At 42.2% G+C, this 27,801-nt stretch overlaps 1 protein-coding gene across 11 annotated transcripts in view; it reads right to left on the bottom strand.

Annotated features, from left to right (window-relative positions):
• Positions 1 to 27,801, bottom strand: part of ITPR1 (inositol 1,4,5-trisphosphate receptor type 1) — a 319,204-nt gene that overhangs the window by 85,418 nt on the left and 205,985 nt on the right. For 5 of the 11 annotated variants that reach the window (XM_072785304.1, XM_072785307.1, XM_072785301.1 and 2 more), the window contains 4 exons: positions 25,218 to 25,253; positions 24,001 to 24,051; positions 18,704 to 18,836; positions 16,300 to 16,490 (listed from right to left, as the gene is read on the bottom strand). In XM_072785304.1, coding sequence (XP_072641405.1) covers positions 16,300 to 16,490; positions 18,704 to 18,836; positions 24,001 to 24,051; positions 25,218 to 25,253 — 411 coding nt within the window. The remainder of the gene's footprint in view (positions 1 to 16,299; positions 16,491 to 18,703; positions 18,837 to 24,000; positions 24,052 to 25,217; positions 25,254 to 27,801) is intronic. The other 6 variants (XM_072785303.1, XM_072785310.1, XM_072785306.1 and 3 more) reach the window with 2 other exon arrangements.

A 27,801-nucleotide genomic window follows, 5' to 3' on the forward strand; every position in this document is an offset into this window, starting at 1 on the left:
GTTAATAAGGGGAAGTCAGCTTGCCTTTGATTATTCAAACAGGCTACTGCTATTAAAAGTTGCACAACTCTTGGGCAAGGCAGGGGTGGGTTTGGGCTTTTTTTTTTTTTTTAAGCCTATCCTCATGGGAGCTATTTATTCTTTTCTAAGAACATTTCATTAAAACTTCCCTACTCACATCTTTTCAATACCTCTGCTCTGGTGGGAAGGTGGACGGTAACGCAAGCCCATCTCAGAAGGCTTTGTGGTGGGCACTCCTGGGGGCTGCCACAGAGGACTTCTCAGAATGGCAGTTCCACTTCCCTGCTGAGAAATGGGTGGAGGAGCCACCACCCCTCTTCTTTGGTGCAGGCTGAATAATTTCAACCTGCAGGTAACAGAAACTGCCCAAGCTCCAGGAATGATCACTGTGGGACAAACACATTCTCTTGTGTTCATTTGGTTCTATTTTATAATGTGCTATGTGAGACAGGAGACATCAACCCACCCAGGCAAGAACACACAGGAGAATGTAGGGATAATACAAACAGCCCTCCTCCTTTGGGGCATAGCCACTGTTCTTATGGAATCCACGGGGTTGGGGGGCAATCCAGTAGGGAAGAAGAGTAAGCTTCCATTGGGTGAGATTAAAGACTTCTGGGATTGGTCCCTATAATGGAAGGGGTGAGTAATTAAAAAAAAATCATGGGAAAAGAAATAGGGGAGGGTGAACATAATATACCTTAGCAGAAACTCTTCTGATGTCCTGGAGCTACACAATGGAGAGCTCCTGGGATGGGGGGAGCTGTTGGGGGAGGGGGAAATATTCTGTTTCCGGAGACAGCTCCAAGAATCATGAGTAGGTGTGAGAAACAAGGAAGCTTATAGATTAAAAAAAAGAAAGAAAGAAAGAAAGAAAGAAAGAAAGAAAAGGGGGGGAAAGGAAGGAGTCAGGGAAGGGGGGAGTGAGATCTCTGAGAGACAGGAGAATGAAAGAACACCATGGCAACAAGTCCGTCCACCTACCCCGGCCGCCCACCCACAGCCAGATTCTTTGCTGACGCACTTGAGAACAAGCTGGTTCCTACCAGCTCAGGAAGGTGAGCAAACCCAGAGAGCTCATTAAATCCCTTCTCAGCGACTCTTGTCTGCCTGCAGATAGTGAGCAAGGAGGATATAAATAGAAGTTATATAACATCTCTTTGTTGATTCCTGTGCTTACCAAAAAAATGCAGCATGACCTTGTTTTTTTCTGAAGCATTTTCCTCGGCCTACTGGTTGAGGACTTTAATCAAGTTAGGGATCATCTTAAAGTTTAAACAGGATATAGATTTCCAAGTTAAGGGTGCTCAGGACAACCAGCCAAGCTTGGAACCTTCAGGGTTAGGTCTTGCTCAGGTATACAAAAATATTCAATAGTTGTAAAAAAAAAAAAAAAAAAAAAAAAATCTTAAGGAATTGTATAGCTTCTCAGAACACTTCTGGATGATGCTAAAGGTAATATTAATTTCCAAGAGCCAAGAACCATTAATAAAATGGGTTCTTCGGTATTCTAAAGATCAGAACATTTAAAAAAATGTATTTATATATATATATAAATATATATATTTATATATTTAAAGCTAACTGATGGCTTCTAAATGCCTCCAGGCATAATCAGCACTCCTTTTCTCTCTTAAAAGGCAAGACATTAAGAGTGGAATGGACTAAAAAGGCCTCCTCCTCAGAGAGGCCTTCAAAAGTGAGCAATGCAGGGAGACACAAATGTGCCCTGAAATCCATCCCAATCTGGCCAGCTCTCCAGTGCCTGCTGGGGTTTCTGAGCAGACTCCCCCTTTTGGTGTCTTGGCGTGGAGGAATTTAACAGGAGAGCGTGCTTGCAGGATGCACTGCAGACTCTGATACCTCTAACCTGTTGATGCCACAAAACTCTTTTAGAAGCTGTTGCCATGGGAACTTGTCTCTCTCAGGCATTTGTCAAGAAATGTCACAGGTGCTAGAGAATTCAATGCCCTTGGTCTCAGTGAGCTTTCTCAGAGTCTCAGAGTGTGTGGAGGACTTTCAAACCTGTGACACAAGGGTTTTGAACACAAATGTCTTCGAAGGACAGGGGTTCATTACCTCAGGCATGGGGTGGGGCGTGGTTGTGCTCTGAGAGCCTAAGAGTATATACAGGCCCTGCTAAGCATTTAAATTCTATACATAGTGTTTTCAATGCATCACATCAGCTAAACAAAGACCCTGTAGGGATCTAAGTAAGTAGCTCAGACAGTGACCCCAGCAAGAGATCCTGTGGCTGTCATCCCTACTAGGCGATTTCCTTTCTTTCAGAACTGGTGGGTGGGCAACAACACAGTTATGCATAAATTCAGGCAGGACACAATTCTACATCCCTGCTGAGCCCCTAGTCCAGGGACAGTCACTGAAATGCCTCAGCCCACCTCTCAACCCAATTCCATTAGTCTCCTGCCTTCTCCTCTTGTAAATTCCTGCCAGAAAAACAGACTCTACCTTCTACAATATGAACAGTGCAGATCTGGTAGGAACCAACACATCTCCATGTCCCGACGCAGCAATGTTGCCAGGTAACAAATGTAGAAATATACTCAGAAAACTGTATGTGACAATATACAACCTCTGCGCTGCAGCTGATAACCGAGGGAGTGTTAAAACACCATGTTCTCTTAACACTTGGGCTTTTGGTGTGAAAATAAAATTAAACGGGATACTTCCTCTTGTAAATATAAGACAGGCATACAACTCACACATGCATCCACTAATTGGAAATAGTAGAGGGGTTTGCGACAGCCATCTGCAATGCACCCTGGCTTTCACTCCCCACTCTCCCCGCCAACACGAATTCCAGAAAACTCAAAGAAACATAACTGAGCAAGAGCTCTTCTTATGTCAGGGAGTTCACCTCTGACCAGAGAAAGCTGCCCAATAAAAGACACCATTGGAAACCAAGGAAAAGCTGATACATTATCATAAAACTCATCATGCTTCCATTGTGTAGATTGGTAAGATGACTTCGAAAATTCATGATATAACCAAGCAGTGATTTCTTGCCTCTTAGGTGAAATAACCAATGCTTCCTAGACCCCGCCCCAACAGACAGACACTGCTTGCCAGTGTGAGTAGCCCCTCAGTGAAAATGGAGCACTGAGTATCTCCCTGGCATTGGGCCCATGCAACTTCAAGGCTTTCTATCATGGTGGAAGAGTTGAGAGATGTTTGAGAGGCAGACTTGGGTTCAAATATCAGCTTTGCCAACTGGGTGACTTTGGATAAGAGCTCTGGCCCTTTGGAGACTCACTTTTGTCTTCTGTAACTGGAGCTATCTGACCCAGCCCCGATAAAGTACATAATAGCAGCATGTACAACTCCTGCCCTAGAAGGGGCACTCTTCCTTTTTCTTTCTCCCAAAATAAGTATTCTTCAACCACCGAAGACTCACATATGGGGGGAATCCAGTGCAGTGAGCTTCTTGGTGCAAAATGAATAAAAGCTGAAATCTAAATAATCCTCATGCTATGCCACAGTGCATACGCTTCCTCTGATGCAAGTAAAAAAACAAAAATTGTTAATAATGTCATCTAACCTTTCATAGAAGCCCTAATTAAATGAGCCATCTCTGTCTCCACAGAGAGGAAGTTATGCAAGAAGAGTTTCCTCATCGTTAACTTTCATAGACCTGGGAACTTGGAACTTATTAGAGGTGAAGCACTAATAGTTTTTATTTGGCAAACAAGAGAGCAAGCCTAAAAGAGAAAGACTTCCACGGTTTCCCTCTCTGTCCTTCACAAAGCACAGACACAACCACACAAACTATCTTCTGAAGGCATAGCACCCTCCACAAAGAGTTCATCCACCAAAAGGCCAACCAAGAGTGAAACCACAAATCCTACTTTGCCTGATAAATAGAGGCAAGGTCCTCGAAAGGGGTCCCTTGCCCCTTTCCTTGGTCCCCAGGGAGGGGCTTGTGGACCACATGTGAGCCAGGGAAATTAATGGAGGCTTCTCACATAGGGAGGCAGCAACACAGAGAGCTAAGACCTCAGGCTGTGGCAGGAAATAGACCCAAACACAATTACCAGCTAGCTCGGTGACCCTGAGCAAGTAACTTGACCTCTTAGAGCCTTTATTACCCTTTAGCAAAAAGGGGTCATGGCAGCGCCTACCCACACAGGATCACCCTAAAGAGTGAATGAGATCATACAGAGGAGGTATGTAGCCTCGCTCCTGGAACATGAACATTCAGATTCTGGCCCTCATTATTATAATATACTACTACCTGTAGTTATAAAGAAAAAAACAAACAAACAAACAAACAGATCCTTAGTGTTCCTGGCACCATAAGGATATTTCTCCAAATTCACATTACGTATGTGGACTCAGCTAAACTTAACTTCCTTCCACCCCTAAAGAAGGTGCCCTTTTATAGTTGTTCTAGCCACTAGCCACAAATTTTCACATCCTAATGTTTATATTTAAAAAAAGGATAATAAGGCTAAAGTATCATGGTAGCCACAGAAGGTCAGAATTTACATTCATTCAGTGAACGATGAGAACATTTAATGAGCACCCACCATGGTCCAGGTGCCATGGAATCAGAGAAAGGCTTGATCCTGGAAGAAATTACAGTCCTAGGTGGGTGAGTGGAGAGAAAAAAATGTATAACCAAAAAGTAATCATGAGCAATTACTGTGTATTAAGCAGCATACTGAGCGGAGTGTTTTCCATACATCTCATCTAGTTGTTCTCAGAATGACCCTACAGAGTAGGATTCCCTACACTGATATGTTATGTACAGACAAGTTCCCTTCATCTCACATAGGGACTTTTCTACGGAACTTGAAGGTGAAGACAAACTTGGTTTCTGTTCCCTTGGGTCTTACAATGAACCTTCACTTAAAGAGTAGTAATTGCTATGGTAAATGAATAGCCTGGAAATGGAGACCACTACCTCTGCTCAGGGGATTGAGAAAAAGTTTCCAAAACAGGAGACATTTCAGACAGGGCTTGGGAAGTATTCCAGGCAAAGGGAAACATGGAGCAGAGGCATCTGAGTACACAGAAGGGCCTGGCAAATGAACAGATGCGGCTGCAGGACAATGAATGTGGGGGTGTGGGCAGAGAAACCCAGATAGGGCTAGATCATGCAGGGTGTCACTGGATTTCATCATGGTGGTAATGGATTCCATCATCTGCAGAAGGCTGTTAAGACAGGAAATGAGACGATCGAGCTTCTGCTTGGGAGTACATCACTGACAGCAGTATGCAAGAGAGACATGCCCAGAGGCAGAGAGGCCTTTAAGAGGCTATCCCAGTTATCCAGGTGAGAAACAATCAGGCTCAGAACTCGGACAGCCTCGTGTTGGCAGGCAGTATAACATTGTGGTCAGCAGTTGGAATTCTGAAGCCAGAGTGCCTCATTTCAAATCCCAGCTCCTCCAACCCTAGCTGGGCCCATTTGGCCACATCATTTCACCTCAAGGTGCCAAGTGTCTAGCTCATTACAAGTTCTAACTGAATGCCGACCATTAAACTACTGAGAGGTGGAGTGGCCACAGAATGAGCTCCTGACAAAAAGCAAGAGAGGAAAGATACCAGTGACATCCAGGTATCTACCCTGGGAAACAGGAGGGTTGCTGGTGAGCCCATTGACCAGTGCATGGAATACAAGAGGGCAAATGGGGCAGAGGAGGGAAGGCGACAGGTACACTTGATGTCATCCTAACCTAGAATTAACACAGGTAGAGATGCCCAAAAGAGATTTAAACAGAAATCTAGAAATCAGCAAAGAGGTGGAGTCAGGAGCTACACTTTTGGGAGTTGTTGGCATAAAATGGTACCTGGAAGCCATGGGAGTAGGTGAGATCACCCAGGGAGTTTAGAGATAAAGAAGACAAACAGGTTGGAGCCCAGGCTCTAACATTTCAGATATTTTAAGGTTAACTATAAATGCCCCGAGGCCAGCAGGAAACCTTTGTAGGAGGTACAGAAATAGCTGAGCACTGGGCCATAAAGAAGTGACTAATTTAAAATGTGGTGGTCTGGGGTAGGATCATCAGAGAGAGCTCACAGATGAAAAACCTGCAATCCCAGGTACCGAGACTCTTGAGCCACATGGACAAATCCCTACAGGAAAGAGCTGCTTTAGTCCGCTTTCCAAATCTGCGTTGAAAGGTGGTAAACGGGTAATAGAATATATCCGAGTAGAGACAGTAAAGGAAAGATCACCTATGGGAGGAAAAAAAAAGTCTTCTAAAACATAGTCCCACTGTCAATCCCACTGTCCTTGCAAACCACCACCTCCTGAAAAAAAGAAGGGAAAGATAAAGTATGGATCTCTCTTTCCCTGAATTCCTATTTATTAGGTGAGTAAGTGGCCACAATATCTTGGGACTTAGGATATTGGTCATCTGGTGAATATTTACTAAAAGGCCACCATTGTCATACCAGCACAGAACAAGGAGGAAAAGCCATGGTTCTTCCCCTTCAACAGATTAATATTTAGACAGCAAAGATTCAACAAGCACAGGGGTTGGTAAAGATTTCGGTAAAGGGCTAAATGGTAAATATTCTAGGCTTTGCAGGTTATCCTGTCTCTGTTGCAACTATCTAACCCTGCCCTCATAGCATGAAAGCAGCCAGAGATATATTAAAGGAGTAAGCAAGGCTATGTTCCAATAAAACTTTATTTACAAAAGCAGGCTGCAGACTGGATTTGACCTACTGGCCATAGTTTGCCAAGCCCTGGATTAACATATCACAAGCCAAAAGAGGAGAATGAGGTGTCAACCTGGAAGTTCATAAGCAGCATTCCCTACTTAGAAGTCATTAAGGAAAGTTAGGAACAGCACAGACCTCTCACTAGACCTGAAGGAAGAGAAAGAAAGAAGGAAAATCTGGGCTCCTTGTGGATTTAATAGGATAAAATGAAATGATGGTTCAATATATAGTCTTTTTTTGAGTCTTCTCAGACATTTTTTCTGCTCTTTGGTCAAATTCTGAAGACCATGGAAAATCCGAGGGTTTCTTTGAAGACACCTCTTAGAAACCAATTCCTCCTTCTAGGTTTTGCATGAAGGAAAGAGATTAACATTCTGCTTCCAAAGATCTCTCCATAACCCTCAGTAAATGCAGTCCTCTAGTGGAAGGCCACAAGAGCAGATACGTGTACCTGCCCACTTCTGCCTAAATTGTTGGCTTTACTATTCAGGAAAAAAAGAAAAATAATACTGTGTCTCCAATTCCTCTAAAACACATCAGCCTGGTGCACACATTTTTCCCTTAGGAGCACACCAATGGGACTATGCTTCTCATATCTAAGTGAGGAGGAGCCACAAATATATGTGCTGACAATCCCTGCAGTCATTTCTTGCTCTGAATTACAAAACTAAGCCAACAGGCCCATGCCTTCTCTTGTGACCACCATCGCTCAGAGAGCTGCCACGACCAGGATTACACTGTGCAAGGGGTCACTTTCCTTTTTCAGGAGGGTCATTCGCGTTTCATGTTCCCAAGAATGGCAACCACCTTTGAATGTTGAGTTTCTATCAAAACTTGAATTTTGAGACCAAAAAACTTAAAAAGATCTTTGTTCAGTGACACACTAGTTTCCTGGGAATGGAAAAGGCTGCTAAGGAGGTATAGTGCATACCATGTGCTGACAAGTGATCAAAGAGATTACTTGGACCAAAAAAAAAAAAGTGGGCGGGGAGGAGGTTGGAAAGGCTGGTCAGGGAGTACTTAAAGCCACAGAGTGACTGGACTGCCCTTTGCTTTCCAATTTACCCAGAATATCTGTCATTATAAGTAACCAGTACCTAAGGTAAGAAAGTGTCCCAACCTTCTGGACCTCCATCATCATTTCAAATATATAGTCAGAGGGACTTAGGTGAACTGAGGATGAACACGAGGTAAAACAGTACCCCCCAGGCCCACTGGATTGTAAACTGCTACATAAAAGCAAAAGCTCAAACATCAGCTTCCTGAGAAGAAACCTATTTTAAAAAATGGAAGTCCATTTTTTAAGAAACATTGATTTATTTGATTTATTTGAGAGAGAGAGAGAAAGACAGAGCATCAGTGCAAGAATGTGGGGTGGGGCAGGGGCCAAGGGAGAAGGAAACTCCCCACGGAGCGTGGAGTCCAACATGACTTGGGGCTCCATCCCACGAACCTGAGATCATGACCTGAGCCAAAATCAGGAGTCAGGAACTTAACCAACTGAGCCACTCTGGCACCCCTGAAATCCAGTTTTTAAATGAAAAATATTTATTAATAAAGATAATCAGCTAATTCTGAGACGTTTCTACAACCCTGGCAACTGCATGAGGCACCTTCTGTGGACACCTTGTCTAACTGTCCCAGGAGCCCTGTGAGAGGGACACTGTCACCATCCTGCTCTCCACTTGGCAACCATGCTGACAGAGGTTAAGGACTCTGCCCCAGGTCCTCAAGAGGGACGTAGCAGACGTCGGGCTCGAACCCAGACCTTCCTCATTCCACACAATCAGTCCCCATGGCAGCAGCTCACAGGTGTGTAGTGTCTACTGGAACAGGCACTTTATCCCCATGCTCCTGTTTTTATCCTCTCACAGCTCCATGAGGAAAGGGCTTAGTTTTTCTCTTATTTTACAGATGAGAAAACTGAGTGAGTTTCAAAGCATCCTGAAAAAGTCCAAGGTCACATCACAGGCCAACGGCAGAGCTGGGATTCCAACACAGGTGCTTCCACTCTAGAAGCCAAGCTCCTTCCCACGTCATAGGCTTCCCTTCTCGGCAGTGTCCCCAAAGTCTCTGACCCTTTGCCACCAACTCTCAAAGGAGGGCCAATGGGCGGCGGTTCAGACCCTTTACAGCTTCAGCTGAAGGGCAGTGTCCAGGAAAGCCTACTGGGGACAGGCCACCTGCTCCTCTCTTATTTCAATGCCAATGGCTCTCAAACCCCCTCACCCTGGGGCAAGGAGGAACAGTCTTCTGACTGCGGCAGGCAATACTAATTTCCCACATGGATAAAACCTGAGGTCAGAAAACACCACTCAGAAATGAGTCATTCCTGACTTCCCTGCCAAAAACAACACCCTTTTACGTAACTTGCTCACACACCAATCTTCTGCTCCTTCTAAGGGTGAGCGCCCTGTGAAACCATGGCTGCTCTTCTTCACAAATTGGCCTTCCATCTCTAGCAAAGGCAAATCAAATTGCTCTTTCTGCCCTCATCTCTCTGTTAACTGGTCAGAGGTAGCTAGACCAACATGCTACTCCAGTGTGCTCTTCTGGTGACTTCTTCTGGAAGGAGTGGGAGATTTCTTATCTGACATTGGCTCTTGGGCTGATTTCTTAGGCCAACCACAAAAAATAAGTGTGTGGTGGGGAAAAGGCCCCAAGGACTAGGATCTCTCTCAGATGAATTTGCAAGCCAGTTTCCTGATGGAGCACTTCTCACATTTTCCATCTCCAGCTGCGTACGTGCAGAAAAGAAAGCCCTTTTTGGGTGTGTCTGTAGGCTAGACTTGGCATAAGAATAGCTGTGGGCAGCCATTTGATACATAAAATTCACTGTGCTTCTGCAACCGGAAGCAATTAGTCCAAAAAAATTTTTTTGTTATGTCTGTCCCCTTAATTTGCTAAGAGGCTCTTGATGGTCATGTCAGCACATATATCCCCGAACATCTGTATTTGCTTTAAAAAAAAAAACAAAACTGAAAACACAGATAATATTCAAAGATATATTTTACTCCTCCTTTTCTCCAGGTAAGGACAGCCTCCACCCTCCTGCAGGGAAGAGGAAGCACAGGGAACTTCCCCCGGGTGCTGGTGGGAACGTCTCAGGAGGAAGGAACACAGAAATTGGCAAGGACTTGAAGGACGGATATGCAAGTGCCGTAAGGCTTGCTGAGCCCGGAGTGTGCCAAAAATTAATTCATAAGCAAATGCTTATTTTATAGTTTCCCACTTGCTACAAAACACTAAGCAGAAAGGAAAGATTCCTTCTGAGGGCTGGCAGGAAGGGGGGTGAAAGAGTGGGGAGAAAAAACAGGGGTTGCTCAAAGAGGAGTTTGATTCTGTGGCTGGGCAACGTGTCACTCCCCCCTTGCAGAGCCCAGGGGCAGTGATACCATCTTGTTCCGGTAAGCAGAGGGTTCGTTGATCATGAAGTCTGAGCTGCTCTGATGGCACTCGGGTAGGAGGAGTTTTGGAGATTAGATCTACCCTCAGGATGGCCAGGGCAGAGAGAGAAGATGCTAGAAAACTTGAGGACACCGTCCCTAGGAGTCCATTATGCCAGCCTGGGAAATATCCTGGATTTGGCTTCCTGTCATTCCAAGGCTTTAGGTGATGATGTCACAGATAACAAGGTTTCAGAATAAGGGAGCAAACTCTCTCCATGAGGGCTGCTAGCAAGTGCTACATGTCTTTATTTTTGGATTCCCATAATTGAATCCTCTAAGGTCTGGGCAATGAAATTCAGAACTTTTAGAGAGCTACAGGCCCCCGTGACTTTATCCTCAGGAATGGGTTGAATATTCACAGATCACCCTGAAGGGGAAGAAGATGAGTTGTCATTTCTGCAAGATGAAACTGAATTTCCAGGGAGAACAAAGCTCCTCTATGGCACACAATGGTGTCTCCCTCTTTTTGAAACTTTAGCACCCAACTCAGGGGTTGGACTGGCCCATGGTAGGTGCTCAATCAATTATAATGGCAGGGGGCAGAGCCAGTCTCCAAACGTGCCCACCCTCCCTCCTTTTGTGTACATGCCCTCCTCTCAACCAGAGATGCTTTTTCTCCCCTGCCCTGATAACTGGGCTGCCCTTATGACTGCCTTTGATCAAAAGGACAAGGCAGAAGTGACATTCTAGGAATCCCCCTGAGCTCAGGGCTTAAAAGGATTTGTAGCTTCCACTTTCTGCTTCTTGAAACACTGCTTTGAACCCAGCCACTGTGCTCTACGAATTCCAAATGACATGGAAAGGCCACATGGAGGAGAACCAAGGCAGTCCCAGTGACAGCCCCCAATGAGCTCCCAGCTGAGAACCAGCACCAAGTGCCACAGCTACATGAGTGGCCAGCAGAGCCGACTACCACATTGAGCCAATGCCAAGATCACATGGAGGGGAAGAACCACCCAGCTGAGCCCAAGCCCACAGAATTGTGACAGGTGCCAGAATTACCACTGCTTTAAGCCACTAAATTTAGGGGGTGCTGCTAAGCAACAGAACTAAAACAGGGGGCGAGAAGAGACAAGAGGCACATGCTAGTAAGTCTACTTCTGTAGAACCCCCACGGAACTTCAGTTTCTTCCTTGCTACAATGGGGGTCATGCGTGCCCGGCACAGCTCCCATCCCTGGCCCACCTATGCCTCTGTCTCTAAAGATGGCAAGGACTGACCTTGTAGGAAGGAGCAAGTCATCTTTCTTTATAAAGCACCTACTGTTCCTCCTCGGATCTTTACCATCATTCCTCAGAATGAAGCCATCACAGGCAAAGAGGCATTTGTAAGAGCCAAGCTGCCCTGGTTCAACTCTTAGGTCTGTTATTTACTCTGTATGATTTTGGGCAGGTTCCTTAATAATTTTTCATTTTAGGGCAGCCTGGGTGGCTCAGCGGTTTAGTGCTGCCTTCGGCCTGGGACGTGGTCCTGGGGACCTGGGATCTAGTCCCGTGTCAGCTCCCTGCGTGGAGCCTGTTTCTCCCTCTGCCTGTATCTCTGCCTCTCTCTGTGTTGCTCATGGATAAATAAATAAAATCTTTAAAAAAATAATTTTTCATTTTAGTTTCCTCTTCTGTAAAAAGGGGTAATTATGGAACCTGCCTCTTATAGGGAGCGTGGGGATTAAATGAAATGATATGCGATAGATGCTGGAGCATAGTTCCTGGCTCATAACAAACACTCACCCGGCCATTATCATCATCATTACAGTTTTTACTTTCATTAATTTTTAAAATGAACATGTAGTAACACCGACCTTCTTTGGTATACAGTTCCACAAACTTTCACAAATGGATAGACTCATGTGGCCACCACCAAAAAGCAGGACACACAACAGAGTCGTCACACAAAAATCTCCCTTGTGCTCTTTAGAGTCATATTGTCCCCTCACTCCTAATCCTGGCAAACACTGATCTGTCCTTCATCACTACAGTCTTGTCCTTTTGAGAATGTCATATAATTAGAACCATATAGCAGGTCTCCTTTTAAGGTGGGCTCCTTTCACTCAGTGTAATGCTCTTGAGATGCATTCAAGTTATTGCATTTATCAATAGTTTGTACTTTTTAATTGCTGAATAGTATGCCATTGTATGGCTCACCTGAAGTTTGTTCAACCATATTTTTAATAATTGTTTTCATAAGCCAAGGAAACTTCAGAAATGGAACCAGCCAACCATCACTACTAGGTTCCAGGAATTCCTGGGAAAATACCTAATAACTGTTTAAAGGTTCTGACTCATAGTGACAAGGATCCCAAGGGTTCATTCTTATGTTTCATACTTGATAGATACAGGAACAGAAACCCAGGAATAACTTCCTTAATCCCATACAGACCCAGACTGGAAGGTGGGTCTCATTCTCCTTCTTTGGGTGAAACACATCCCAAATCCTGTGATGAAGTGCTTCTAAGCATAAGGGTCCTTCTGCGGCCCTCTACCCGCATAGGCAACATGCAGTTCCGGAACTCTGTAGCCCTCCATGCTCTCCTGTGATCACCCTTTCTATGGCCTGTCACTGAAAAATATTAATCTATGGAAGCCCACCTGACCTCAGACCAATTTCCCTTCCTGAGGCCATAACATGACAATCTGAACAGGAAGTGATAATAAGCACGGAATTCCGGCTGGAACTGACCCTGCCTTTAGTGGAGTACAGCATTTCAGCAATCATTAATAGTCACAATGGCAGTTTTAACCCCACTCAGACTAACTTCCCAGCTGGTCACGTACTACTTCAAACCAGCTCCTCTAAAGCAGGACGAAATTTTACATCACTCCCCCTGGGGCTTCAAGGTTCCTGTCCTTAACTGGCTCCACACACAACCGAGTTCCACATCATTTTCTCCAGAGAAAGAGAAGCTCGGGGCCAAGGGAGATCTGGCAAGTCAACTCTGGGCTAGAATGAATTTTCCTGGAACCACAGGTCTCTACTGAAGCGGTGGGCTAGATTTCCCCTCCACCCTCTGAGGTCACAGAAGGGGGGTGGGGAAGGACAGGGAGAGGGAGGAGGAAAGAGCGAGCATGCATGCCCTCAGTGCTATGCCCTCCCATCCTGGCTCACCCACTCATGAGCACGCTGGCTGCCTTGAGAGAAAACATCTCCGCTCCCTGAGAGGCTGAACTACTGGAGCTCTATCATGGCATTTCATCTGGAGCCTGAGCATATGAGTAATAAATGTGTGAAAACATGAAACTAATATTCATAATTACTTTACAAGATAAAGAACTTGAAGGAAAAACAGCTTCTGTGTGCCTTGCCATTGCCATCAGGGGTACACTGTGAAAAACACGGCATCCTGCCAGAACCTCAGACTTCATCTTGCCAGCCCGCCTCAGCGCCGGCGGCCCTCAGCCCCCGCAAGCCCTTTCCATGCTTCATTATTCCTTAATTAATGGTGCCTTCATGCATCTTGTCATCCAGACTCTTTGAAGCCTCCAAGAGCCAACTGGGACCTCTGACCTTCTCATCTCCAACATCCCTTTAGGTGCCATTTTGGGCAACATTTACCAACTATCAATGAGTGTAGGCTCCCACCTCAAGCAGGGAGCATTAGAGAGTCAGCACTTGTGATATCCTGTCCCTAGTCCTTTTGCCCCACTAGGTTTTTCTCTCCATCATTCCTTTTCTACTGAGGTATAACTTATATACAATAAACTTATTTTAACTGTATGGTCACGGACTTTGAAACAGGTATGTACTCATGTAACTGGAAATATCTCCAGTACCTCAAATGTTCCCCTGTGCCCCTCCTAGAAAATATTCTCCCCTAAGTTATGACCAATTTTATCATAGAATTATTTTCAGTTTAGGTTCTCATTAGCTCTCCCCCAAATTACTGCTAATTAGCTTTATAATTATTGGGCTGCCTCCTCTGGACCCTGCTTTCCTCAACTTATCTGTCCTACACTGCCAGATTTATAGTCCTAACATGCAGCTCCAAGGCCCTGTGAAGGGCTGCCCTGCCCAACTCTCCCGCTGCCAGCCCCCATTCACCACCCTATGCCAGTTCTGCTCAGTCAGAGGGATCCAGTCCCTGTTCTATCAGCACCACCACAGTTCCTGCTCTCTGGGCCTCCTCTTCTCTCCCAAGTGGCACAACAGCCACTCCATGCCCCAGCTCCACACCCAGTTTCCGCCTTTTAGACTTGCAGCCATCCTTCAAAGCCAAGCTCATCAAAAAACCTTCCCCTGACTCCTCACATAGATGTTGTTACTTCTTCCTTGGAGGGTCCACATTATCATTCTTACCTTTTGGATGGTATTACCACTATCCTTGAGACAGAGCTTCCTATGTGTATGTGTTTGCATTCTTGTATCCTTGCTAGAATTTTCAATTTCTTAAAGACTGAGCTTCTAGGATTCTAGGATTTCTCTAATTAGTAAAGCTTTAAAAGAAAACTGGGAAGGGGAAGGAATAACCTAGGGTTTCCAACTTCTTTAGTCAATAGTCAAGAAAAAAAACTGTCATCCAATATTCAAATCTTTTCATTAAAGTATAGACACTGAAGAGGATATAATATCAGAAATAAAACGGTAAGATGGTCTTTCAAATTGAATACAACTTAATTTATGAAAAACTCACCACACTGCCTTCATTTTTCATACTTGACTATGCCTGAAGAAAATTCTCATAGACCATCTGGCTCCAGGGTCTAGAAACCACAGCCTTAGTCTCTACTAAAGCACTGTATACCCACAAAGTGCTCAATAAATGTTTAATTCAAATGATCTAGTTACTGGAAATCATGTGGTTGAAAGACAAGGAGGATTTGAGCACTGCTTCCAGTCTGACACGGCAGTGGGTGGGCCACATCCTAATGATGAGAAGGACCACAGGACCCACCCACACTCACGGTCAGACTCGCATGTGACAAAATCAAACAGCAATCCCAGTGTGTCACAACTCCAGTGCCAATGTGAATATTCAGGCATGCAGTGGACTCTGCCACTGGTTCAAATCTCTACTTACAGCCCCACCTAATAGTGAAAGTGTGTGTTAGGGCAAGCTGGGAAGGGAATGTGAGAAGACAGGACTGCCACAGGTGGGTGTGCAGCTTGTGCAAGGGCAGGGCATTTGGGAGAGTGAGCAGTGAGAATGCAGCCTGGCCTGGGGCGAACCTATCCTCAGCAAGCCACTTCCCTTTCTAGTTTGTACTAAGAACCAAGACTCCATTAACCTGGACTCTGAATTAAGTTCAGACTCAAGAATTTAATGTCAAGTCAGATATACACATAAGGATGAAGTTTATGGTATATTAATTATATCTCGATAAAGGAGTTATCAGTATGTATGTGTACACACAAACACAAACACACAGCTAAGTAAACCCTTATTCAAAAGCCAACAGAGAAGGAAGGCTACATGAAGAAGGGGATAATAAAATATTTAAAGAAATAATTTTAATTGCCATTTTGACATGAAAATTATTAATATGTAATTATTAAATTCATTAAAATTACTTCACTAAGGACTTCTATCAAGAATTCTTTCAAGTATTTATTACTCTTTTAAAACATATATCGTATCCAGCTGCCAAAAAAATCATCTACACATCTCTGACTGACCTAACCTGACTTTCTCCTATTAGTTCAAATTGATGTTATTAGTTCAAATGATTTTACTGAACTTTTCACTTGAAAGGTACAGAAATTTATAGCTAGCAACAGCTGCAGTGTCTATTGATACAAAAATTAAATCTAAACAGCACAGACAACCCAAAATCCTTTTTGGACATCTACTGATGGGATTATGTAGGATCTTGGATAAAAACTATAAATACACTTCACTCAATCACTCATTGAACAAACATATATAGACTTCCTACCATGCCCCAGATCTTGGACCAATTTTCTTTGCACATCCTCAGCAGTTTATCAATTTTTAAATGTAACTCATGTTTTGAAACCAAGTCTGAATTATGACTGAATGACCAAGGAAAATACTGGTAGAATTTGCTTTTCATAAGAACAGAATTTTGTGCTCTAAGAATGAGCTGTCCATCATAGAAGAGCCTTGGCACTACCCAGGTGCCTAGGTCTTAGATTCTCTTCCTGCTCAGTAGGGATGCCACACAGCAGCAAGCTGCCTTCTTACCTGTATGGTGGTGTTGCCACCTTCCAGGAGGGCGATGGCCAGGAGAATGCTTTCATGAAACACTCGGTCACTGGATGCATTCATTATGAGGTCAATGACCAGATTGGAGGCACCCTCCTTGTCAAGGTGGCACTGAACCTCAGCCAGGCTCATCTCACCCCTGCTCGTGGAGCTGGACCCAGAGCCTCCTCCTAGGAAGATGGAACATTGTTTTTTTTTAACCATAAGCAGAGTATGTATTGCATACTTACTATGTACCAACACTCAATGCACTAAATATTTTATTGTTAGTATTATCTCTTTTAACCTTCTTAAAAACCCCACAAGGAAGGTACTAATTATTAGGAAACAGATGAAGTCACTTGTCTTCAAGGAAGATATCCAGTTTGTAAGTAACAGAGATAGTGTATAGACTCAGGCAGGTAAGATAAAGAATGACAGATTTCTAGCAAGAGACCTAAAGCCATCCAGCCAAGACTCCCTGACATTAAAATACAATGACTTGGGATCCTTGGGTGGCGCAGCGGTTTGGCGCCTGTCTTTGGCCCAGGGCGCGATCCTGGAGACCCGGGATCGAATCCCACATCGGGCTTCCGGTGCATGGAGCCTGCTTCTCCCTCTGCCTGTGTCTCTGCCTCTCTCTCTTTCTCTCTCTGTGACTATCATAAATAAATAAAAATTTAAAAAAAAAAAACCTATTAAAATACAATGACTTGATGCAGAATTATTAAAAAAAAACTTTGAGTTCAAGAGACAAACCAATCTTATACATGTCTTAGAATACTCCTAAGAAAATATAGCCTATAACAATGATTTTAACCCTGTTTTTAACAAACCCAAACTCAACCTTTCACATAATTTGTTTGTTCGTTTATTCACTCATTTATTCAATAAATTGTTACTCAGTGCTTGGCATGGAACCAAGAACTGGCACTAGAGACTGAAGAAAACAGATGAAATTCCCATCCCCACTGAGCTTTAGATGACATGAATAAACCTAAGACAGGGCCTATGTCATTTTAGTGGAATGCATTCCAACTGTGTTTAGGAAGTGCCTACATATGAACTTGCCTTGCATTATTATTGCCAATAACTGAAACGTTAATGTATACGGGGACATGGGTTGATCGATTTCAAAAAGAAGAAATCATCTACCAGTCCTTCCCCACAGACCTCAATTCAAATGCCACCTCCTTTACACTGCTTTTCTTGACTATCTAGATCTATTATATCCATAGTGCAGAGCAGAAATTGGGCTGTGTCTCTTCTCTCTTACAGCTTTTTAAAGCAGAAACCATCCCTGATGCATTTCTAAAATGCCCTCATAAGGCCTCCCATAGGCCTCACATATTATTGGAATGACCCCACTACAAAAGTAAAGAGAAATATGTTTGAGGTGTTATGCGAGGAACTTCTGCATGAGAACTTTCAGATGAAATGCTAAGGTCCCTCTTCCTGGGACGTTCTAATAACTATATCTTCACTGAAGCTATAGAGTCCCATGAAGTGAGCAAATACGCTTCATTTGGTGAGAAATGCCAAGATGCCTTCCCAGAAATTGCTAGGATAACTTTATTAATCATTGAGTATTTTGGTGCTACCTACAGAATGCCCCTCAAGCCTATAGTGTGTAACAGTCATCATTATAGACAAGGAATCAGACAACTCATATTTGTGCTTCAAGAGAGCACTGAGCTCCTGGCCCCCTTAAAACCAAAACTCACACCTACAGTTGAGTTTAATGTTCTTGCAACTTTTGCCTGTAACTGTGTTTACGTTCTGTGATCCCTTTGAGGAGTTTTTCTTAAACAATTCTATATAGTTTTTTTTTTTTAATATGTTAACTCCCTTATGAGTTTGGGAGGAATACAGCATAATCAGAATTAGATATATTGAGGTTCAAATTACAGACCAGTCATTAACAAGCTTCCACTTTTTTCCGTTAAAAAAAGATAATAGTACCTGCCATGTAATGGGGTGGGGTACTTGGAGGAGCAAACAAGAATGTCAAATGCTTGGGAGAGCCCTTGGCACTCAGTAGGTGTACAATAAATGGTAGCTTTCACCATCCTCACTGCTAACATCATTTTTATTTAATGAAAAGAATGAATCCTTGTGACCACAAGAAAATGGGCAGTAAAATCAATTTTCTTGAGTCATTCAAAAATTACCCAGAGGGTTGCTGTACTGGAAAGAGGGGCAAAATACTTAGCCAATATCTAATTGCAGGGAAATATTTTTAGAGATCACTTTGATGGTAGACCAAAGACAAAACAAGTTGCTAGAAAACACACTTGCCACCCAAATTCATCTGTTAGTTTCAACCTGTTAAGGAGAAATATGTAGCTCTCATGTGACACACTCAATTCACACGTGCAGCTAATTAGCACACCACACAGCCTACCTCCTCCCCCAGGCTTGCTGGGTCCTCCTGGTGACAGCGGGCCATTGCCAAAGCTGGTAAGGCTTTCTCTTCTTCCTGAAGGTCTGATGTTTCCATAGTAACGGTTGACCAAAATTTGCCTGAGCGCCTCACCCTTAATTCAAACAGGATAATGAAATCAGGTCTGAATGTAATGCATAACTGAGCTACTAATACTAAAAAAAACACGGGGGTACTCAGTTATAATTGGCTCAGTTTCACTCAGTGAAAAAATAAATTATTAATAAAAGCACTTGGAAACTATGAAGTTAACTTCTTCAATATTTTCTCAGGAAAGCACATCATTAAAAAAAAGCAATCTAGAATATTAAATATCTCAAGTACTCTCCCTCATGGTGATAAATACAGAACATTAATTTTGAAGGGCAACTAACAATAACAAAAACAAAAAAGTCCCTTTGGGGCCTGCCAATAAAACTCATATGAAAACTTTACAGGTCACCTTTCATATAGCAATATAAAAATGTTACCCCAGGCACAGGATTTATTCTCAAGATTGTAAGAAAATATTAAGATATAAAAGTAATACTGCATAATGATATAATGAGCTGAAAGTAAGCCTTTCTTATAGAAATAGTTAAATGGGCCAAGTGGTGAAGAAAATATGCTATAGAAAATAAAGTAGCGGCAGACATTAGACATGCCAATCAATAAATAAGTACTGTGAATGAAATGAGTTTGACATTTGCTTTGAAATAGTAAGGGAGGGAAATAGGTAGGGATACAGGTGAGACAAGAGTGGCCATGAGTTGATAGTTGTTGAGTTAGGAATGTAGGTTCTTGGGTTCTCAAAACTCTTCTGATTCTTTTTGTATATATTTGAACATTTCCGTAAGACAGTGTTTAAAAAAATATAACTATCAAAGGAATCTTGGACAGAAGACATAACAACTCTTTCCCACAACTCCAACCAAAAAAATAAATAAAACTGTGATTTCTTCTCTAATACTAGGGACATTAGCAAAGTAGCACAAAGCAGCAGGATTTATTTTCAGCACTGTTCTATGTTTGGTCCTGCTAAGTGACTCCCAGACCATCTCCCAGTCTGGAAGTTTCTGAAAGTTAGGAGCTGTATGGTTCTCCCCCCAGACTCTTTCCCAGAGACAAAGTAGTAAGGCATGGAGTTCCTCTGGCAAATCATCAGCAGAGGTGAGTGAGAAGTCTAGCAGAGAAAAGGGGTGCTGAAATATAGCAGGTGTCTAAAATAGAGGCTCAAGAGTTCTTCTGAAGAGATATGTAATGGTAACACGAGTCAGTAGAATTTAAAGTGATTTGTTAATAAGCTCCAAGAATAGGTCTGGAGACTTCAAGTGGGGTGTCTGCAAAACAAGATGGGAGGGAGCAGACAGGAGGGCAAGAAGGGCCCTGAGAGTGCCAGGGGGACATGGGACCAGGGAACAAAGAAGGAAGGTAGAAAACTCCTTAGTTAAGCATCAAAATCATGGAAGGTCCCAGGACTATACTGCCAAGTTTTTCTACTTTCTTAATTCATGCTGCTGGTCAAAGACTCCAAGGACAGAGTGGGATGGGATAAACGGGGGTGGAGGGGTGGAGGGGTGGAGGGTGGACAGTACTGATTTTTAACTCAAAGTTCAGGAAATGAAGAAACCTCTATTTTCTTCTCTCCATCCCACCCATAAATATGTCTCTCATTGTAGTTCAGCAAAGGAGGGTGCTTCTATTAGCTCATGAGACTTGCTGCCCATCTTGACTGACTGTAAATACAAAATTCCAAGAATGTTCCCAATGAGGAAATTATTTATGAGGTTTTCACATACTTTTTAAATAGACTGCATTTGGTACAATATTCTTTAATGGCTTAGAAAACCATACTTTGTTATAAAGATCTAGCTTTGCTGGTGTTTACATCTCTAGCACCAGTACAAACACATTGATGCCCTCCAAAGCAGTCACTGAAAGAGAGCACGGTGATTTGAAAGGCTGACTTCATAAGAGAAATACAAATCTCAGAGGATCATTCACAGAAGCCTACTCAGAACAAAAAAGGAGAAAGAAAAGGTTACCTCCATGCTGAATGTAACAGGAGATTGAATATGATTTCCTTTTTTCAACATAATGATGTATCAGTTTGATTTTCTTTCAAAACATACAGTCTTTGAATTCGCACAAAAGAGAATGGTTGGCAGTAAACCATCCTAATTCTCTAACTGGATCCCTCTGGGCATCACAAGAACAACTGTTTGAGAGGTAGATGGCTGGGTTGAGACCTACAAGCCGCAACCACAGAAGACAACCAATGTAGCCATCCTGGCAAGGATATGGAAGATCATAGGGTTTGAATGGTCAAGTCAAAGTCAGGGTGACCATGACCAACCAACCAACATGCATCTTTAAGAAAGTCTCAATTGTAGTCTTCACACTACAATTCCACCTCAGGCAGGAACAACTCAGATTTCCCACTCCTGAGCTTGAGGGTAATTGGCACGACTATGGTCAGTTTGCAATCAAGCAAGCGGGAGGTAAAGAAAGGAACACATGCCATCTGGGAACACGTGGACTCCAGGAACAGGAACTTCACATTTATGCAGCCTGGATGCCAAGTGAAGTTACAAAGGGATCTTACATTACCATTTTGTCTCTTCTTCCACAGAAAAACCCTAGCAGTTACCATAGCAACTGATGCATCAAATGGTACATTTTCCCCCATAAGAGAATATCATGAAATGTGCTAATTATGGAAAAACACACACACATACATTCCACCCTACAAACTTCTCCCCCCACCCTTAATTATAAGGTTTTTGGCACATATTCATCTCACCTTTCTCCATACACACAAAAAAGTTTAAGCTGCAAGGGAAAAAAATCCCACAGAGCACGTGGGATTTGCCTTTTTTTTTTTTTTTTTTTAAACAAGTTGAGACTTATTCCTTTTCGGAAGGAATAAAGACTGATAATTTTAGGGGAAAAGGGATAAAGAAAATGGACAACATTATAAAAAGTTATGCAAATCCCTAGTGTAAAAACTTAGGTTTAAGAAAAATTCTGTTTTCTGAGCCAGTGGTTTAATTTAGGAAAAATTAAAACTACAGAAAAAAGCCTTCCTAATCATCATGATATAAATTACTCAAGAACACAAAACTCTTCTCAGAGTACCTGATTGCAGAAAAGGAAAAAAAAAAAAAAAAAAGATGACTCAAATAACGTCACTACTTCAGTTTTAACATTTGGCCATGCAACTCTTTTTAAACAATAACACTAATTTTTTCCCAGAAGTTTACACCCCTAGTATGCAACCAGATATCAGATATTTGTCTCTGGTAAGACATTCCATACACACATTATTACCTAAGACTGAAAAAGGCAAAGGCCAAGAGTTTCTTTTGTAGTAAGTGTCATTTTAGAACAGTGAAAATGGTAGATCAGTGATACAGAGTAATGAAACCAAGCTCCTATCTTGCAGTTTGGTTCAAACATGTAGGAATAGAGCCAAGTGTTGAACAGGGCACTAAGGAGTTAATATGGCCACATAGGCACAGGAGAGAAAAAATGACCTTTTAGCTTTCCTAGGTTCCAGCCACTTAAAAATCATGTGCTGCAGGAAAGATCACCCTCTCACATGAGTGGTGAGCCCTTCACACTTTAGTCAGCACTAAGGTCGCACCTCAATTTAAAAATACCTTCCTTTTGCTACTATTGTCTACCTAATCATTGAAGCATTTTGGTCTGCAAGGTAACTACACTACAAGAGTTAATATCCTTTGTCATATTGTAGCCACTGTACTAAGTGCTTCATGTGCACAGCTCAGTAGGACAGTCCTAAGGGGCAGAGACTATTAGTACCCCCATTTTATAGCAGAAGAAACTGAGGTACAGGGAAGATAAATAACTTGCCCCAAATCACAAAGCTAGGGTTTGGCAAACTGAGACTTGAACCTGTTTCTAATTCCAAAGGTTACACCCTTAGTTAGCATTCAATACTGTGTCCCCTGGGAACTTAGGGCATGAGGGATTGGCTCTGCATCTTTACCAGCTACCTCAAAGGCCCGGGGTAATTCTTACAGGACAGGCATGGATGGAAAACATAGGAGTGCAATGGGCCCTTGGTCAACTAACTGTAAAGAGATCCAGGATGCTAGAGGAAAAGGCTAAATGGTCATAGCCTGAGAAATTACAATCCCAGAAGAATGCAAAGAATTTGGGATGTGGTGGGATTAAGCAGGGGCTGGAGCATATGAGCAGAACAAAGGTGCATCAGGCCACCCATTTATCTCAGGTATAAATCTTCCAGGACACTGATGACCACAATTCCAAGGCAGTCTTTGCTATAACTGCCATGTTCTAAACCCCATGACCTTGAGTAAAGTGCCTCATCTTCCTGGGTCTCATTTTCCTAATGTGTGAATGGGGATGAAGTGAAATGGCTGTCATTGGGCCAATGTCAGCATTAATAAAAATTAAATTGATGAGTTAACACATGTAAAAATCTTAGCACAGTTATTGGCATATGATAAGTACTCAGAAATCCAGGGTATCTGATTATCTTCCAAAAATGAGTAATATGAATTGGTCAGCATGCTAATGATGTATGTAAGCCTTATAGAAAATGGTTTGGCAATGCAGAATGAGCATCTAAACAAAGTATCTATCCTTTGGCCTAAGAATGCCCCTTCTAAAAATCTACCCAAAGAAATGTGTTCATTTCTTCATTTCCTCATCAGGAAAATAATACAAAGCACTCGTTCATTTGTGGAACTTCAGACAGTTATTAACTTTCAGACTTTCAAAAAAAATCATATATAATATCAAATGACAAAAGCAAGGTACAGAAGTTGTACACATAGAATAACCCTAAGGACAATAAAAATGTTCGTTGGCACACATTCATACCTGTGTAAAAAGTGAGCAGAGGAAATATTTTATCATTAGCTGTTTTTATAGCTCAACAGCATAATTATGAACTTTTTCATTATACTTTTTTTGCTTATTGTAAGTTAATCATAATGATTATCAGTGACTTACAGAAAAAAAATTTTTTTAGGACTTCATTTAACTAGAAAGCCACTACAGAAAAAGAAGAGAGGTCATGAAAAGCTTACTGGTCATCATTCAGGCATTGGCCCTATAGGGCCTACGGGGGTAGATAATAGGGAAACTCACCAGTTAGCCTCACTGATACAAATGGCTGTGATTAATGCTTTAACAATATCAACACCAACAAAAGCTGTCTTTAAGTTACAGCACATGGCTGAGGGAGGTGTTATGGCCATTAGCTCCCAATATCCAAGACTACGTACCCTTTTATGGTCTTCCAGTTGCCTCAGGGGGGGGCTCGGTTCAAGCTCCTGCTAAGCATGCAGAAATTCCATTTTAAGTACAACACTAGGCAGACAGGACCATCTTCAGTATCAGTCACAAATAAAATACACCAAGAGCTCATACTGAGCAAAGAGTTACACAAAAGGATTATAGGCCTTTTAAAATTCTTCCCCGGATACATTCTAAATGCTCAATTACTTTGAATACTGCTTAACAACTGTTCTGTACCCAACCTTAATGCAGTATTTAAATGACCAGGTTTATGACTTTTTGGTCATATGCTATATTATGTACTTTTACATGAGCCCAAAAAGGGTTATAATGCAAGACACCAAGAGGGCAAATCCTCACAATTCATACATGCATAATTGCATAGCACATGCACCAGAACATCAATGCATATACACTTCTGAGCAGACACATATATGGCACCTCAGCTCTCCTCAACCCACTGGTACACAGCATTCTAATCCAAGCTGCTAACAATGAAGAACTCTGATTACCATATTAGACGCTGATCATTATAAAGCAGCCACATTGCAACTCAGCTATTTGATAATCTGTTGGTTTCATTTTTAAGATTTTCATTAGACTTTTCTCAAATGAAATACACTTTTATTCATGCTTTACCCTACTGTGATTTTAGAATAGCTTCTGAAAGCAAATTTTGATACTTAGAAATCGGTCTCTCCAAAAAGCTTAGAGGCAGTAATTAATTCTAGTCCTTTATTTAATGAGTTTAGTTAGCAATAGGAAGAACAGAAAGCATGCAGTGTCAAACTATGACTTTATTAACAGCATTCACCACAACTATGCATTAATATCCAGAACTTCAAATTTGCATCATCTCTGCACAGAACCCAGAGTCTATTTTGTCTAACAAAAAGGTCTCGACATTCCAGAGTTTCTCAACTGAACATTTCAAGACTGAGACAGTTTTGTCTGAAAGCCTTCAGAGAGGCACATCTCACCTGGAGGGACACTCTGGTTTAGTTCTAGCAGTTCAGAACTTTTTTCCTACACTGAGAGCCACCTCAATTACAGAAACCATCAGTTCCCAGCCCAGCCAGAAGATTTCCCTCCTGCACCTACCACCAGGACAGAAATTTCACCACGACAGCTCAGACACTCAACAAGGACAACTGAGAAGCACCCATATTTGCTGTCACTGCAAATATAGGTGAACAACACACACCTCTGTGGAGTTCTCAGAATCCGGAGCTTGTGGGAGCTAGTTGGGAGTAAAACAAAGCATGTTAGTTATGGCACTTCATTCTCGTGGGTGACAAAGAGTCCAGAGACCAACACTCAAGGACAAAACACAGAAAGCAAGATCAAAGATGAGGTGACATGGCTATACCAGGTCTTGAGCAATTGAGGTGGGGAGATACTTTCTCTTTTAAACTGCACTAAATGTGATCATGTTGGAAAAACCAATTGCCTTGAGATAGGGAAACGAATTTAAAATAGGGAAAGAAACTAATGACCAAGAAGGAAATATATCTTTTAAAAAAATAAAAAAAAGGATGCCAAAGGAAGAACCACTGCACACCTGTGTTTTGTTCATCCACCAAAAGAGAAAAAGCAATCATATACATATCCAAGGATATCCAAGGTGCAGAGAGGGAGAAAGAGAACGGGTGGGTAAAAACAACAGAGGCCTCAGGTACACTCCCCTTCCCAGAGGCCCAAAGCTTGTGAAAGACAGCTCCACGATTCTGTCCTCCAGAGAGCACGTGCTTGGGGCAGGGAACTCACTGATGTCAGATGTAACCACCAGACCCTACCCAGACCTCCCTGCACCAAAGTCATGCACCAGGCATGGCTGGCTAGCTCAAGGTACAGTCTGGGAATATGGAATGAGGCCAAGGCTCCCGCTGCAAGTGAGTGACCTTGGCCTTGCTCAGCAGTGCTCCAGAGACACAGCATATCCATACTGAGGCCAGAGTGTGGCTGTTGGCTGGTGAGCCAGTACAGACGTTGAAAGCACAGAAGGACTGAAGTTATGAAATCTGGTGGTATCTCAATCCAACCCAATGCTACCTCTTTGGTGATTTGATATCCAAGATGAAAAAAAAAATGTTCTTGATATAAAACTGTTATTATATAACTTAATGGCTTCTTTCTGGCTTTCTATTTCTCAACAGGTAAAATGAAGAAAAGATACAGGAGATCTCTTTAAGTACAAAGATTACTTTATAGTGGGGGATACGTGGAGGGCTGCTCACTCAATTATGGACAGAAAAATTTTCAGACATGAGCACAACTCCACTAGCCTCAGGGAAAAAATTTATCTCCAGAGCCTTTAGCTTCCTGTTGGAGTGGGGAGATATATAATGGCAGGAGAGACTGCAGTATGGCAAGGAAAATAAAAACAGAAGTCAGTTATAGGTCTTTTCAAGACATAAATAAAATCACAATCCAGGAATATGCTTCAACTCTGTTCTTAAATTCTATATGCTTTAGACTAAAGAATTAACTGTACAAATATGGGACGCCTGGATGACTCAGTGGTTGAGCGTCTGCCTTCGGCTCAGGGCGTGATCCCGGGATCTGGGATTGAGTCCCACACTGGGCTCCTTTGCAGGGAGCCTGATTCTCCCTCTGCCTGTGTCTCTGCCTTATCTCTGGGTCTCCCATGAATAAATAAATAAAAAATCTTAAAAAAAAAACTGTACAAACGTATTTGCTATCTCTCTTAGTACAGAAGGGACACCTAAGAAAAAGCAGAATTAAAGCAATGGCCCATGCATTTTAGAGCACTCAGAGATACCAATGAAAAAACATGTTATCTTCTACGATTTGCACTGGCTACAACATATTCTTTTATACTGATCCTATATGATTAGAACAAAAAGATTATAGGCATGGGTTTACTGTAGGAAACCAGAGAGCTACTCTCCTACTCCTTTGCCAGTCAAAAGTTAAAGGAAATGAAGATTGAATTGGAAGTGGTTGGGTTTGGTTTTGTTTTAAAAATTTTCTTGTTTGAGATCTCTTTGTTCAAAGAAGTATACTGAATACTTTTAGAATACCCATAGGTAGTATATGGCTATTTCTTAATCACTTAGACACCACTGATTTCTGAAATGTTTAATGATTATACACTCTACTACTGTCATTCTTGTTTTAAAATTAATTTCCAAAGTAATAATTAAATTAAAATTATTTATATTTCTTCCTTGAACATTTCATGAAGCCTTTTGAGGCAACAGAGAATGCCTTGCAGCCTTAGGAATCACTAAATGGAAGGACAATTTTTTTAATGCTATCCATTCATGAAACAGAATAGAAAAACCAAGAGTGCTACAGAGGGTCATGTGTCCACAAGCTCATCTAGACATTGGTTCTTTGTGAACCTGAGCCAGGCACTGAATTTCTCTGGCCTTCCACGTTCTGACCTGTAGTTCATGGAGATTGGAGCAGATATTCTTTAGGATTTCTTCCAGTTAAAACATTAAACAATGCTTTGTATATTTTCAGTAAACTTCATTTCATAATATCTAACAGCAAGTTCCCTAAATATAATACAACTTGCTAGGACATACAATGATTTCAGGCATGGCAAAGGCCAAACCTTATCTATCTGGCATATAATTTGGTAAAAAAAAAAAAAAAAAAAAAAAAAGACAGCCTTTACCAGTACTTCCTCCTATGAGGATTTCAGCTCTATTTCCTTGAGGATGAGGTTATTTCATGCAGTTAAGCTGCAATTTTGAAAAACAGAAGCAGATTTATAATTAGCTACATTGTTCAAATAAGATAATAGCTACATAAAT

Source organism: Canis lupus, chromosome 19, assembly GCF_048164855.1.
Source record: "Canis lupus baileyi chromosome 19, mCanLup2.hap1, whole genome shotgun sequence".
Classification (NCBI taxonomy): domain Eukaryota; kingdom Metazoa; phylum Chordata; class Mammalia; order Carnivora; family Canidae; genus Canis; species Canis lupus.